Source organism: Brassica napus, chromosome C6, assembly GCF_020379485.1.
Source record: "Brassica napus cultivar Da-Ae chromosome C6, Da-Ae, whole genome shotgun sequence".
NCBI classification, from domain to species: domain Eukaryota; kingdom Viridiplantae; phylum Streptophyta; class Magnoliopsida; order Brassicales; family Brassicaceae; genus Brassica; species Brassica napus.
The window spans coordinates 19,771,241-19,787,880 of NC_063449.1; the positions used below are offsets into that span (position 1 = coordinate 19,771,241).

Genomic DNA, 16,640 nt, shown 5'->3' on the forward strand with positions numbered 1-16,640 from the left:
AGTTTATTAAATTTTTTATCATTAATTTTTTGTTCTGCAAATTAATTGTGAATAGGAAATAAATGCAGATACGACTGGATTACAAACTCTCTTCCATCTCTCCTATCTCTCTCCTCCACCACATTCACACCCTATATCTTCCTTTGAAACATAGATGATCCTTCCATCCATACAGGCCCGGACCAGCAAACCCTACTGCCTAAAGCAAAAAATGTTTTGGCACCCATCCTTACTCGAACCCGGTACCTGCCACTCAACACAATTATGTACAACAACTGAGATACATGCATATTTTACAGATTGTGGTGCCCATTAATATTTAGTCTAGTTTGGCGCCTAAAGCGGCTGCTTCCCTAGCTTTAGGCCAGGGCCAGTACTGCATCCATAACATTTGCATTGCCTTCTTCATCTCTGTAAATGATATACTATGAATTTTATCACTTTCTATGTCATAGTATATGTCAATATGTCTCATTAAGTACGCCTCTCGATTACATACCACCAAAAACAAAGACATGTGGAAACTCCCAGCCAGAGCTGATATCAAGCCCCATTTTTCCCTCCTCAACCAACGTGTGATCCCATTCCCACCATATTACTTTTAAATTCTGTAACAGACTTGTAGTGTTCTCCATCGAGATGAAGAAAGGCCAAAGCGACCATCCAAAGTAACCGACATAAGTCCTTATTATGATCTTATAAAATGATCTTAACTCGTACAACTTTAAGCAATTTTTTTTATTATTATTACAATTCATAAGAAAAATAAAATAGAGTAAAAATAAAACTAGTAAAATACAGCCACACAACAGGGAATAAGATCATGAAGTTAAAAAATAAATGACAAGCAAAAAAATAAAATAAAATAAAGAAGACAGATCATCATATCAGAATTTCCATCAGTTATTCTGGCCACCGTAGGGGTAACGTGATTGAACGACCACTCTAGTCGTGTGCTCGAGAGGTTGAGGGCTAAAAAAATCAGAGTAGACCTCCATAAAAAACTTCTCAACCACATCGATGTAAGCAGCGCAACGAAGACGAGAGTAGCAATCGAGGAACTCCCGAACATCTAAGACATGTTCCTCATCATTTATTATATCACCATTCATTATCTCCTCCATCTTTTGTAGCTTTAGGAGAACAAGCTCAACCTTTGGTTTGGAAAAGAGTGTCTCATCTCTGTCTCCTCTTCTCGGTGGTTGAGTCAAAACTCTGTTTTTGGTCACATAATCTCTGGATTTAGGCTGTAACTGCTTATGTATGGCTGATGTCGATGATGATGATATGATGTTATTTGGGTTTTGATGATGATGATCGTTGATGGAAATGTTATGAGGTGTTTTAGGTAGTTTGTGATAGGTAGCATTGTTGGAGAAAAATGATTTGAAATTGTCGATAGTTTTTTGGAAGAATTTTTTTGTGTTGGAGATGGAGCTTCTAAGCACCATCTTTCTGTTTTCTTCTTGCAACTCTGAAGTCGAGAAGCAGACCTGTTTTCGTTTATTAATTTTGTCGTCTTCTTTGAGTTTGGTGAACTGTCCCTAGAAAGCTCTTCCTTATATTAAAGAAAAAAATGAACTTAGTGACCATGGTTTTTTGTTAGTTAGAAAACGCTACAGTATTTGTAAATATCAGACTAGTTATCTCGAGTAAAACTTTTAAAATATTATTGATTTAACGTGTGATATTGCTTTATTTCAAAATCGGTAAAACACATAACTTTTTACGAAATTATCATTGTTTATATACTAAAATGAGGGCCGTGCGGATTAATATATATGTCTAACAAATTTTGGTTTTAATGTGATTTTTTACTTAAATATAAATTTATAAATTACATACACATTTTCAATTTATATTATAGAGTATCTAACTTTGATATACATGTTGACAATTGATGTATTAATTTGTTTTTGTTTTCATATTTTTACTTAGTGGATGTAAATCTTTTCTATAGTAACAATCAAATTATTATTAACCAATTTTGATTTGAAATCAAATATTTCCTGTAGCTGTGAATTGAAAGGAATCCTAGTATCACTGAATGCATTAGAAACATTAATATTTCCTACAATATTAACAAAATAACAATAACCAGTATGATGTCAAAAATAACAAAATAGACATTAACTTTTTTATATTAACAAAAATTTAAATAATAAAAAATGTAAAATAAAAAATAATTATTAATATTACAATACTCATACATGGTATTTGATAATCCAATAAATTGATTTAAGGACTTAGGGAGTAAATGAATTTTTAAAACAGAACTTAAAAATCGGCAGATCAATCATAAGTACAACAAGGTTATGCTAATAATTTCATTTAGGTTTTAAAACTCTAATTGAACAATAACAATTTATATTAAAAAAAAATGAATCTGAAATACAAAAATATAAATTTGAGATTAGCTTCACCGTTTATTATATCTGGCGCCAGCGAAATGAGAGGAGACATACACAAAAGAGTCGACCAGCAAGTCAGCTTGCAAAAGTGATAGAGAAGACGATCAGACAAAGGATCGTATCTACTTGATACCATGAGAAGAAAGGATTAGAGGGCCTGTTACAGCGTTAGTTTAGTGCACGCATTGAGTGAGAAAATGATTTAAAGTAGTTATGTTTCTAGATTTATTTGTAAATAACCATTCTTTTTCATGATGATCAATAAATTTACCATTTCATCAAAAAAATATATAATTTTTTTTTGCTAATACCACTAGACCTAAACACATAATATTTTTTTTGTGGAATAAATACGGCATAGAGATAATTTATACTTTTGTTGCGGTTTTTGGTTCAGAAGAGGTTATATATTCCTATATTTTTTTCTAAAATTGGATTCAGCTTTGTTCATGTGCATTTAGTTTACTTTATTTCTTGCATGATTGCCATTAAGTATCAATGAATTTTTTTATTTTTATTTTTTGTCATCAGTATCAATGAATATTCTATGTTTTATGGTGTCACATTTTGTGCTTGAGACACTCCCGTTCTTGTTCGTTTCTAAAGCACCGAAACGTCCACTTTTTTTGATCTACCTAAGTACCATTATTTTTGACCAAAAAAACCTAAGTACCATTATTATTTATATTATTCACTTCTTTGGATTCCGTGGAATCATATTCGTCTTCAAAACAAAATCTCTTATATACTAAGCGAAAAGCATTACAACATTTTTTTGTAACCACATGTCATCAATATAATGATTCTTAGAATCCTTAGAGAAATATGTTGGTTCATCTAAATATATAATAAGCTTTTTATTAAACTAACCATAAATACATTATTAATGTGTTTCATTATTTCCTTAAATAAAATTACGGAATTGCCTAATGTGGCTAAAGCATATACGACAATTAATAATTTTGAATAAAAAAATTTGATAAAAATAAGTGTTTCTTATGTTATATTTTTTTAATTTAAACTATTAAAATAAATTAAATAACCATATTAACCATATAATAAAAATTTAGATTTTTCTGTATATGTTATATTTTGAATTTTTTAAAACGAGTATAAATTAATAAAACTGTTAAAAGTCTCACATTCAAGTTTTGTGATCCATGGTTTAAAATTTTTGTTATGACATGATACAAATGATTACAAAATCATATAAGTAGAAAGCCTTATTTAATAAGTATTAAAATTAAAAGATATATAACTATATATATCATTTTAAATTAAACTATATGCCATATAAAAATACATAAATATTCTAATTTTGAAATATACTTTGAACAAATTTTTTTTTTGATAAAAATATATATATATCATTTTTTAATATTATAAATTACTTAAACTATTAATCCCACAATGAAATTTTATTATCAGTAATTTAAAGTTTTTACAATAACAGATTCAAATGATCAAAAAAAAAATATGAGTAGAAAACATCATTTAATAGATATTAATATTAAAATATACTATGTATATGTTGCTAACTTGCTATCATTTAAATTTAACTATATATCATATCAAATAGACAAAATATTTTTTTAGATTATAAAATTTATTTATATGTTCGCACCAATTTAATTATATAAGTAATAGTTACTGAATTTTTAATTATTAAATATATATTTATTATTTCATAATATGTTAAAAAAATGATAATCCATATAATAATTTATATATATAATATTTATCGCGTGCAAGGCGCGGATCTTAATCTAGTTATAATCTATTTCGTAAACAATCACTGGATATCATTACCGGCTTACGCCCTACACATATAATATAAACTAGAGATTGGCCCACACGCGGATGTCAATTATTATTTTAATTATAAATTGATATTTTGGTTTTATGATTACTTTTATATATTTATAAGTGTTTTCATGCAATTAATCGTATAAGTATTTAAATATTTTTAGGTTCCTATACATTAAAATCAAACTCGAATCAAATCGGATAATATGGTTACTTTTGGTTATTTGGTTAGTTTTAGGTTATTTTTAGTTTCAATTTAAAATAGCCGAACCAAATCGTTAATAATGGTACTTTTGATACAAATATCCGAACATGTTTCACATACATTTGGTTTTGGATATTTTTAGGTTTCTATCCTTCAAAACCGAAACCATCCAGACTTGGGAGGACTCGACTCGAAACCCACCTGAAAATCTATAATACCCATTCAAAACCTGATACCTGAAAAAATAACCTGCACCTGAACGGTTACCAAATGTCTATGATAACGGATTATGTAACAAAAAAAAACTCTTTGTTAGTCATTTTGAATTCTTATCACAAATGGAGTAATTTCATTTAAACTTGTCGGATTATTATGGTTAATATGTAAAATAAATGTTGTTGAAATATTATAGTAAAAATAATTAATGAAATAGTTAAAACGATTGAGAAAAAATAATGTAAAAGATATAATAAAACACTTCAAAATACGTAAATTATGTTTAGTATTTCTGTAATAAAAGATGTCGAATTATTTAGAAAAAACAAATAAATGAAGTGGTTATAATTAATTTAAAATAGAATAAAAGCTGTAAAAAAATCACTTATAATATGAAAATATTATTTTATAGTTCAGTTTTAATAAACTAGATGTTCGAACTTCAATGTTTCGTTCCTAAGCAACCGCATTTCCGAAGTTTTGGTTCATCTCCACCGTCTTTCTGCATTTGTTAGCGAACATATATTAAGTAATTGTATTATGTTTCAAATGATCACAATTCTTAGTATAAAAGAGTTTCGTAAAAGAGTATTTTTTATATCATACTGTATATAAACTAAATTGAAATAAAAGGTATTGCTTGTACTCTTTGTATTCTTATAATTAAAATTTTACTGAAACTGAAAACAAAGAGGAAAAAGAGATAGACAAAAGAAGAAGTAAATGTAGTTTTAGTGAAAATAAAACAGTAAAAAATTAATTTACCTCTTTGAATGTTTGATTTTAAAGTGAAATATCACAAACTAATTTTCTTGTAAAGTATATATATCGACAACAGAAAAGGATCTTGACTTAAAAACTTTTGTGGAAGGAGTGAAGTAAGAGGGAGGACATGCTTTTAAAGGTAGAAAGGGGTTGATTTTCTGCAGTAGTCTGTGGTTGTTGAATTGGTACCATTCGATTTAAACTACTCTTGATTTATCTATTTTACTAATGTTGTATCCACCCACCTCTTTCTATGCTTTTATTAGCCTACACATGAAGCGTCCATGTTAATATGATATGGTTATTTGTTAGAATATCTCATCTTAAACAAAAATGAGAATGTATCCTTTAAAAAAAAAATTGTTAGAAAGAGTCTTGTTGTAAATGAAGTGTTGGGGAAATACTTCTGTTATTATTACTGTCGACCAGAAGGTCCATATATATACAAGGTTTAGACCGTCATAAGGTCATGTTTATCCTAACAAGATAATGATAAGGATAGACACTATGTTACAGATATACATGGAATATATACTAGATAAACACATAGTCTCTGGTTGTCTTTATCATGTCCCGGATTGGGCCTGCAGTACGGGCTGGGTTCATGGTCGATCATCATTTGGTTTATAACACTCCCCCTTGATCGACACATCCGGTACAGGTTCGTTGCATGCTTAATGTTGCCTCATTAAAACCTCTCCCGAAAAACCCCAAAACCAATGTGGCAAAATGGGAAACCAAAGACAGGAAAAAGAGTACAACACATGAACTCCCCCAGATGAATGCATCACTGTAGTAGACGCATTCCCATCTGGTATCCGAGTCTTCTTGAACGTTGAAGTTGCCTATGACTTGGTGAAGATGATCAGCTGGATTCTCCTTGAATGAACTTGTAAGTCTTGGACGTTGGTATGTCTTTTGGAACTCCATTAAGATGTGGTCAGGATGTACATCTTTGCTGCTGATCACTCCATGTCTTGGTTGAACTGATGGTGCTTCAAATGGTGCTCGGATGGACTTTATAATATGCAATAAAACTTTACTTGCAGGTCCTTTTTCATGTCCCACGGATTCTCTTTGGTTATATGGCTTTCCCAAAACGCGGACATTCAATATATATTGAGTCATAGACCCAGAACACATACGGACAACTTTACTTGATATCTTTCGTTCGTTCGGACTTATATCTCTTCGTATGTGCCAATGGCTTTATCCATTGTAACCAATCATTCTTTATTTTGTTTTGTCAATCCATGTTGAGCTATAGACCTTGTCTATATTCGTTCATAATCATGAGTGTCTAAGGTCATACCATCAATAATTATTTGCTGCAATGAAACTCATCACACAATGAATTCGCAGTCATACACTCATGTCCTTTGTACATGGTTATCGATCTTTTCTTGCTTTAGCAATGCTTATAATCATTAAGCCACGACCAGACATCCTTCTGGTCACTATCCTGGTTTATGGTTCTCACTTAGGCGTGCTGACTTAATCATACACACACACACGGCTATGATTTTTCTACAGACTTTCCATATGTAAAACATAGCCTGTTTAATCAATCGATAACTTGTATCATTGAACCTTTGAACCATTAAACCTTTTTCTCTCAGTTGGTCTTTATTATGATCACAAGGAATTATAATATTTTCTGTATGGACTGACTGCACTAAGTAAATACTTAGTCTTTCATATTACTTACAGCTGCTGTATATTACAATCCATAAACAACTTAGGAACAAAGCTTGTTCTATGAGAATTTCTTTCTCATATTTCTATGGTACGTTGATACCTTTATCCAGTGATCCATTTGCTGCTTACTACACCATTATTTCTTTAGTAAATATCCAGACAAAATCAAACTTGATTTTCTGTAGTAGCATCCACCATATAGGAGCATATCTCTTTATAAATTGTTCCTTGGTCCTTGTGAGTATCCTTGTGTAATCAAGCTATACTTGAACGTTATTTAGAAGGAACATGGACACACTATACCATGTGGTCATGTCCTTTAATCTCACGGAATTTCTTATCTCACAAGATCCATTCACTGGTTTCTTTCTTAGATGGCTTTTCTGTATGTACATGGTTACTACGCCCATCTGTCTTATAATTACTTTGAATTCTTTGAACACCCCACGTCCCTATATAGGTTTTATGAGTACTCTACGTGGGTTCATGATCCTCAGGTTATATCCTTCAAATCCCAAGTACTACAATCTTTTATGAGCTCTTATGTATGTAAATACATCTTTGGTGTTAACACTCTTTATCTTTAGTTTCATACTGTTCCAGACATGATCTAATTATATTTTGAGATCTTATTATCCAAGACCTTTATACCTTGCAGTTTGGCGTCCCAAACTACATGGTCTGGTACCTTAGATGTGTGGTTTCGCAACCTTATTTCTCTGTCTGAACTGGTTTCTCTTATGAACTCGGATTTGTACGATTCTGAGCACCTTTCATTACTTTCCGAGGTTCCTTATTATTTGGAACTTATTTGTCTATCTCTAATAAACATTGTAGCAACTTGATTGTGTCTCTTAGACATCTAATTCGTGGTGCTTAAGCTGGTATGACATAGTCATTTTTTCTTTTCGGGTCAGTGTGTCTGGCATATATTTCTGCTAGCTTTTATATCTTTTGATCATATTCTTTTAGAACGTCTAGATCATAATATTTGGTCTGAGGATCTTGCCAAGACAACTATGGTTGATACCATTATATTTCTCTTTTACTCTTTACTCTTTATCAGCCTGATTACTTTCTCTTTTCAAAGTTGGATAATCAGATTACTATCTTTTGTAATTTGTGTTCTTGGCCACTTGATTAAATCATCCATGTTTGGCACAAGATACATTATAGTTTCGTGGAGGAAGTCTTATTTATCTAATATATATTCCCAATCCTCATCTGAGGTTCCATCTTAAATGGCACACATATATGTGGTGGAATATTCGTATTTTCTTAAGATGGTTTGTGTATATGTCTGGTTTATGACCCTTAATCATTCAGAGATGGGAATGTCTATGCTTACATGTATGGCCTGATGTAAATCAATATTTATATACATAATGTCCTTAAGCTTTAGGCTGGACGTGGGTGATGTACCATTAGTGAGGGCTTTAAAGCTTTCCAGCCGTGTATATTATGGTTGTAAACCATGGAATCCGAATTTATGATATGATCATGGACTGTGGGTTTTAGTCCTCTCTCCCCCTCATGAACATACTCATAATTTCGTAGTGCTTAGGACAGTGGAGCCTTAATTATTTTAGTGATTTTCCCTTTTGTGTACTTATAACACATTGTGAGATTTTATGGGATCACTTTTGTGCCTTAATTAATTTTTCATCATGTTTTAGATCAAGATGGCTAATCTGGTCATGCCATAAGTGTTTATTTCGTGGTGAACCATACTGGTTACCATGGCTTTATGCCTCTTTCATACTGATCCTTAGCATAGAATAAATCAGTAGAAGATATGGGTATAGGCATTCATAATGCTTTTAGGCGATTTTTCAAAAATCTGAAAGGAATCGTATTTTCTTTGCTCACTGGCTCAATGTAGAATGTTATAAATCCTTATAACTCAATGGGTCTGAATAATGTCGTGTCTTTTACCATTGTCAGTACCAATTAATTGATTTCAAGTGATTATAGGAAGGTAAAGTTGAACCTATACAATCAAGATGAAGTTAAATCTATGCGAGAAATCAATCTATTAGTGAACTGGCTCATTAGTCTACACCCAACAATTGATTTTATGTGATTGCAGGAAGGTAAAGTTAAACCTATACAATCAAGGTAAAGTTAAACCATGCATGAAATCAACTATCAGTGGACTGATTATCCTTTTATTAAGGTTTTATTTGTTATTTAATCAAGAATCATCAAGCAAGACCAAGCAAGATAATATATAAAAACAAAATCGTGAATCATCAAGTAAGTCAAAAGCAAATCACAAAATCATAGACTTAAAATAAAATTATCATGTCGAGATCTTTCTTTTAGTCAATGTATAAGCCCGCCTCACAATCTATATTACTCCACACGGCTTTCTTGGATTCATCATGATCCAATGCCTCAGGATATCTCATCTCACTGTTTTGTTCCTCAATGCATCTTTTCTGAAGTTTCTCAAATCTGTCAATGATATCTTTAATTTTCTGCTTTCTTTGCTCAGTTGCCAATAGGTATGACAATAGGTCATTATAGGTTGTGAAACCTTTAGCTGTATATGATAGCAACTGATCCTTTGGATTGAATGTGGAATATGTTTTATACAGTAGATCATTATCTGTAACCACTTCATCACATAGTTCAAGACTATGTGCGATTTTCATTAGAGCAGAATCGTATTCTTCCACGGATTTAAAATCCTAGAACCTGAGTATCTTCCAATCATTCATGGCCTTTCGCCATAATTCCATTGAGTATATGAATTTTAGTTTTATCCAAAGATCATAAGGATCCTCAATACTTTCGTACTTATTTCTCAGTTCCTCAGTGAGATGATAGCGCATAATTGTTATGGCTCTATGCTTTTCACTTTCAACTTCATCATTTCTTTCAATGATACATTTCCCGAGTCCTCTAGACTTCATGGCAATTGAAGTGTTCATTTCCCATTCTGGATAATTATCTCCAGAGATATATAGGGCAGCATAATCCGAAGGCTCAAATCTCGACATCTGAAATCATTAATAAATTCATGATTTAGAATTCTTGCAACCAATTCAAATAATTAGTGCATATGATTTCATAAGTCTATCTATAATACTTTAGGCTACACGGCTCATGTTTTGTGATGCTTAGGCCTTAGGGCTTTAATCTCAATCAAGGGCACAAGGCCGCATGTATGAACCAATGCATTATGCCTCACGGCCATTCAGTATGATTGATAACAAAAACACAATGCCACACGATCCATATCAATAAAATAATCTAGCAACCTAACTCTCATTCAATATGTAAATTCTTTAAATCAATCTTTCAGGTTTTAAGTAATGAGAGATTTAAGGTTTCAAGGCCTTTAGGAATATCAATCAAGATTAACGGTTTCAAGGCCTTAAGGATTTCGAATCTTGAGATTAGATCTATTAATCAATTTATCAATCCTAACATCTCAGATCATCAATCATCAAACAAAGACATTTTAAAACCGATTTAAACTTTTAGGGTTTCAGTTTGAGTGATTTAGATTCAAATTTAAACAATCTTATCAATAGCTCTAGGTGATCAAACAATCAAAGTTTAAATCAAACAATTTAAAACCGATTTTCCAAAATTAGGGTTTTTAGGAGATTTCAAAAAACTTTGATCTTTGATCAAGGGGATTTGATTTGAGATTCAAAATCATTAAGACTTTGATTTTAATTGATCAATGGATCAATCTCGAATTATGGTTTAGGGGATCGGACTTATTCGAGCTCCGATTTACTCTTTAGGGTTTGATCTATTTTCCATATGGCTTTCATCTTTAGAGTTCTGATTTTAGGGTTTCAATCTTTACAAAACAACCATGTTCAATTCATGTTCTCAGAATTAGGATTACCTTTGTTTTGCAGATTGTAGAAACCGGACCACCAAGATGAACCTCGAACAGACGCGAGCTGGCTGCTTCGAGATCGCGAGCTGAGAGGATGCGATCGGGTTAGGTTTGTTAGGTCGCGATCGCCTTGGTTGTCTCTCGCGAACGGGTTGAGGCTGATCGTCGGATCGAGCTGAGGCAGTGGCGGGAACGCGAGACGGGATTGAGTTCAAGGGTTCGTTTGAGCTGAGATCGGGATGAAGCTGAGACGGTAATGCTTGCTGGAACGGAATCAAGAACGAATTAGGGTTCTTCGGGATTAGGGTTCCAAAAGACCAAGGCGGCGCCGTCTATTGTTTCTGCGAGTGTGGGCGCGTCTGAGATCGGATTGACAAACGGTTTTCGCTGATAGTTTCTTCTTGTCCAGAGCTTCAATTTGATATGTGGCTCGTCGTCTAGTTCCTCGGGGTATGAGAGATAGATTGATTTTAAGTTACGCCTTGATTAGGGTTTATGTGTGACGGATTTTATTTCTGGTTTTTAGGGTTAGGGTTTATGAGAGCAACGTCGTTCTGATAACGTGTTGTAAATGAAGTGTTGGGAAAATACTTCTGTTATTATTACTGTCGACCAGAAGGTCCATATATACAAGGTATTAGACCGTCATAAGGTCATGTTTATCCTAACAAGATAAGGATAAGGATAAACACTATGTTACAGATATACATAGAATACTAGATAAACACATAGTCTCTGGTTGTCTTTATCATGTCCCGGATTGGGCCTGCAGTACGGGCTGGTCCATGGTCGATCATCATTTGGTTTATAACAGGTCTAATTTTTTTGGGCATTTTACATCTATCTAACTATTTCAAATAATAAAAAACATGTTATTATCGATCTTTAGAAATTAGAAAATAAATAAAAAGACCACTAAAAAGAAAAGATTTGCATTGTTTTTCTCATCTAAAATATCCAATATCCTCAACTCGTTGAACCTTATCATCAGTAATTTATGTAGGTGATGAATCTTTTGTATCCGATCCTCGTTTATATCTGACAAATGTAACTATTGGTCTTTCAGGTCAAAGACGAACAAGTCATAGGCGAACAAATTGCAGGAAGATTGTAAAGACATATAACTTGTAAACTTTATCATATAGTCCAAGACAAACATTATGCATATTTGTGTCTCATTGAGTGAAAACCATGGTCTTCATGATGTGAGTAGAAGTCAATAGCATGTTGAATGCTGCTGCGGATTTGGTAGTTTCAGAAATGTTCACTGCAAGAAAACATAGGTATTACAAAGATGGTATTCGTTGTTAATTTGATTACTGTTTTGTTATAAATCGTCCGTCGTAACTTCCTTGTTAACGTTACGATGAATCGTATACGTTGGAACAGAGAAGCATTGATATTCATCGTAATTTCGTAGTTAAGTTTCGTCGTGAATATATGATGTCAATTTGTCATTAATTGCTTGTAAAGCTTACGACAAATTTACAAGGAAGTAGTTGTTAAATCTCGTAATATTTTACGACGAATTCACTAGTACTTTAATATAAAATTGTCCTAAACGTTATGAGGATTTTACAAGTCCTTCCGTATAAATTTCTTGTAAATGTTACTATGAATTAACATTGTTTACTGTAATATAGTTTTATTTTTATTAATTAAAAACAAAATTATTTAAAATTAAACTATTATAAAATATAAAATATATATATATATATGTCATAAAATATAATTTTATAACTATTTAAATTTATAATAGAAAACGAAAAAAGCTACTGGAGGACGTCATTGTAGAAATAGTTGTTGGTGGGGTTCATTCCCACAAATCCGGTTCTTCCTCCGTGGGACCGAGTGGAGGACCAAGTTGAATCCCGAGCTTCTGTCATCTCATTTCCAATGCTGTCTGCATTTTTTGGTTTCCAACCGCCATAGCTCGAGAAGACTCTCCAGGGTATCCATGCGAGTTTGTTTCGCAGCCATATGAGCCCGCAGCTGAGAATTCTCCTGATCCCATCTTTGAGAATAGGATTTCATAGATTTAGTCTAGGCTTTTTGCTTCAATTTTGTATTATTATTTTATTTTTGGTTACCTATAAGAAATTTATTTTCTTGTATCTTTCAGGTGCATGCCCATCAACCTTAGAAGCAACAAGGAAAAAGATCTCTTGCCACCGTCAGACCCTACTCAACTCAAGCGTACAATCCGCAAAGAGAAGCGAGCCACATCGATCGAGACCACATCTTCGTCGATCAACACTACTCGTAGGCAAGCAACGATCGACACCCTTCCAGAAGCAACGATCGGTACTAACCTACGAGACATCAACATGGTCGCACCTCTTATACTAACCTGAGATGAGCATAGAGACCTGCGTGACCAAGGAGGTCACCTGTGTAATAGTAGGTCAAAAGATAGATGATCACGGGGTTGTAATCCCTGACTCCGAAGAAGATGCACTGCAAGCTGCTTTGGAAGCTTTGAATGCTGCAGTTAACGCAGATAATGCTCATGCTGCTCGACCCATAATGTTGCCTGAATACAACCGTCCAGATCAGTTTTACGCCAACAGATACGCAATTCTTCCTCATGCTTTCCAGAGGCATGATTTTGAGCTAAATCCAGATTATTTCACCCTTGTGGGACATACACCTTTCCATGGTTTGTCACATGAGCACCGAATGGATCACTTGGAGCGATTCTAGGATCTAGTGTCTGCTATCAAAGTCAATGGAGTCCCTGAGGACTACCTTCTTTGTAAGCTCTTCAAGTACTCGCTTGCCGGAGATGCTTTATATTGGCCTAAGCAGCTTGAACCAGGATCTCTTACGTCCTGGACTGACATCAAGAACGCGTTCCTACAAAAAAAATTCGATGACGCGCAAACTGAAGACTTGAGAAATAAAATCTCTACATTCACTCAGGAGCCTGTAGATTCCTTCAGAAATTCTTGGATCAGATTCAAGACCAGCGATATTGTCCACATCATGGTTTCAACCATGTATAGCTGTTGAGTACCTAGAGGAATAGCTTTGGTCTACTAGATGGCTTTAGACATAGCTAGTGAAGGCAACTTCAACACCATGAACCCAGAGAAAGCCACAAGGCTTATTCAAAACATGACATATAGTAATAGCATTAAGAACAGTAAATATGAGAGGAGGAAATCAGCTGCCGGCTTGGATAAAGAACAGATGAATAGGTTAAGGCAAAACTGAATGGGGTCCACAAACTTCTCATTAAGCAAGTCAGTTTCGCAAAGGTACAAGCAGTATCTCTAGATGGAGAAGAAGAGGAGGATGTGAACGTTGTTATTGATGCTGGTTTTCAGAGCCAAAGGTATGAGAATCAGAGCAACAACATGAACTTCAATGGTGCTGGCCAGAGAAGTAATTTCAACAACCAGAGCTCTCAATACCAGAAACTCTTCAGCAGCAACAACAATAGTGGCTACACCAGGAACTATGGAGCTTCTTCTTATAAGAACACTGCTCCAGCAACCCAAGAAAACAAACTGGAATCATTGATTGATCAAGTTCTTGAGGAAGAACAGAAGATGGCTGTAAAGATCAAGTTCTTGATTGATCACCGTTGCATTCAAGGCCACTGTGTCCTGTTCAGGAGTTGCCTTCATTTCTTCTGAATCTTTACTGTGTTCTTCTTCTACTTAATCTTCCTTAGAATGTTCTTGATACGCCCAAAACGGGAAGGATGGCTTTGGCCGGGTGTTTGATATGAACCGAGAAGGCGATGGCACTTCTGGAACTGGAATGGAATGAATGGATCGTCAAGAGATGCGGAATGACTCTTGATATACCCACGATCTAAGGCTAACCACCCAAGAATGAATGAATGTGTTGGCTAACCACCAAACAACACACAAAGATGAATTGGCTGACCACCAAATCAACAAGCCGGTTCACACCAATGAACTAGCTAAAGAACTCTCTCTCTCACTCAGAGAAAAGAAGAAAACAAAAATAAACTCAAACTTAGACTGATTTTATTATGAGAAGTGTTTACATATTTATACTACTTTAGGAATAGAAAAAGACTTAAGAATGTATTAAAGACAAACTTAGTAAATTGAATCTAGATGAGAAATTTAAAGACAATGTATTAAAACTCTTGGATCTCAGATCTGGTCAAAGAGACTCTTCGGCTAACGTCCAGGTTCATCTGAACCAAGTAGTTCATTCGCGGTAAGGATCAAGATGTGAGCAGGACGATCCATACGGCCCAAATTCGCGAGAACTGAAGGTCTCCTGATTTGCAAATTGCATAACTCCCACATCTGAACTCCGTTTAATCTGATTCTTCTTCGAGGAGCTCCGTAATTGAGTTGAGAACATTCTCCAAGTGATTTCATGCGAAGAGGACTCGTTTGTTGGAAGATATGAGTCAAACAATGAACATATATCATTACTGCTTTCCATGATCAAGCCATGCATGTCTGTTTTGCCCGGTGCGCTACTCAAGGGCGCATCATTCCCTCCCTCTTCAAAAAGATTTGTCCTCAAATCTGGAACATTAAAAGGAAAAGAGTTATAAGAAAATGAATCATAATCAGAACATTGCTCACCTTGAGTTTGGTTCGGTTTTTGAGTGGAAGAAAAGCTTTCTTGGTTTGCTTGATGACCACAGTTTTGTTCTTCATCTGGCCCTTCCTGCATTGACACAAAGCTTCCAAGACCAAAGTCATATGCACCAATATCAAGAGCATTCAAAGGACCAGAAAATTCATCCTTGTTCAAAACGTTTTCAGAATCCTTTTCAAACTGAGAAATTAATTCAAAACTACTTGGATTCTCTGGTTGTAAAACAGTTAATTGCAAGCAAGATTCATCAGGAACTGATTCGGATTGAGAAGAAAATAAGTTCTTATGTTCACAAGATTTCAAACCTGCCATTGGCTCATGTGTGTAGTCATCAAAAATTGGCAATGGGTCTGAAAATTCTTCCTTTCCTGGCTCGGTTTCAACGTTCTCATTCTCCAAAGTCACCAACGGTTTCTGGTTTTGGCACTTGTTAGCATAATGACCGATCCTATGGCATTTGAAGCACCTGGTAGAATGAGCTTTGCTTGTGGGTTTCACAGCCTTGCTTTTATCAGAAGACAACACATTAGTTTTCAAATCACAATTTGAAAAAGAAGAAGAATTACTTTGTTGTTTTGGTGCAGAAGAAGTGTTGGTGTTTCCCTTCTTTTTAAGTTGCTGGACAACATGAATCGCCTTATGCAACATTTTTTCCAAGCTGGCATAAGTCTGAAGCTCGTTCCGATCAAGCACATCACAGTTGCTTCTCTTGGCCTTGGTGAAGGGACGATCACCATTTCTGACCCTCTTCTCATCATCATCGAACATGTTTTGCCTCTTTCTTTGGTTTCTTTGTTTCTGCACAGAATCGAACCCATTAGAAGAAAAATGTTTCTTATCTCCAAAAATCAATTGCTTTTTTTCAAGCACGGTTTTAAAAGGATAATAAACATCTTGTTGTAGTTTTGAAGCCTGATTTGATTTCTTGTGAAGTCCAAACATCCTGCAAACACTTAACAAAAGAGTTAGCAAATAAAAATTCTCACACTCTCAAAGTGTTTAGCTCACGATTTTAGGTGATCACTCAGAGTTCTTTCCACTGGTTCAAAGGATGATAGGCAGTCAAAATTCAGCAATCAAA

At 34.1% G+C, this 16,640-nt stretch overlaps 1 protein-coding gene across 1 annotated transcript; it reads right to left on the bottom strand.

Annotated features, from left to right (window-relative positions):
• Nucleotides 1-678: 678 nt before the first annotated feature.
• LOC106379419 lies at nt 679-3,229 on the bottom strand. The gene has a single exon (XM_048761833.1). It carries the CDS (start codon nt 1,449-1,451, stop codon nt 900-902), a length of 552 nt encoding a protein of 183 aa, XP_048617790.1. The 5' UTR covers nt 1,452-3,229; the 3' UTR covers nt 679-899.
• Between the last annotated feature and the right edge of the window lie 13,411 nt (nt 3,230-16,640).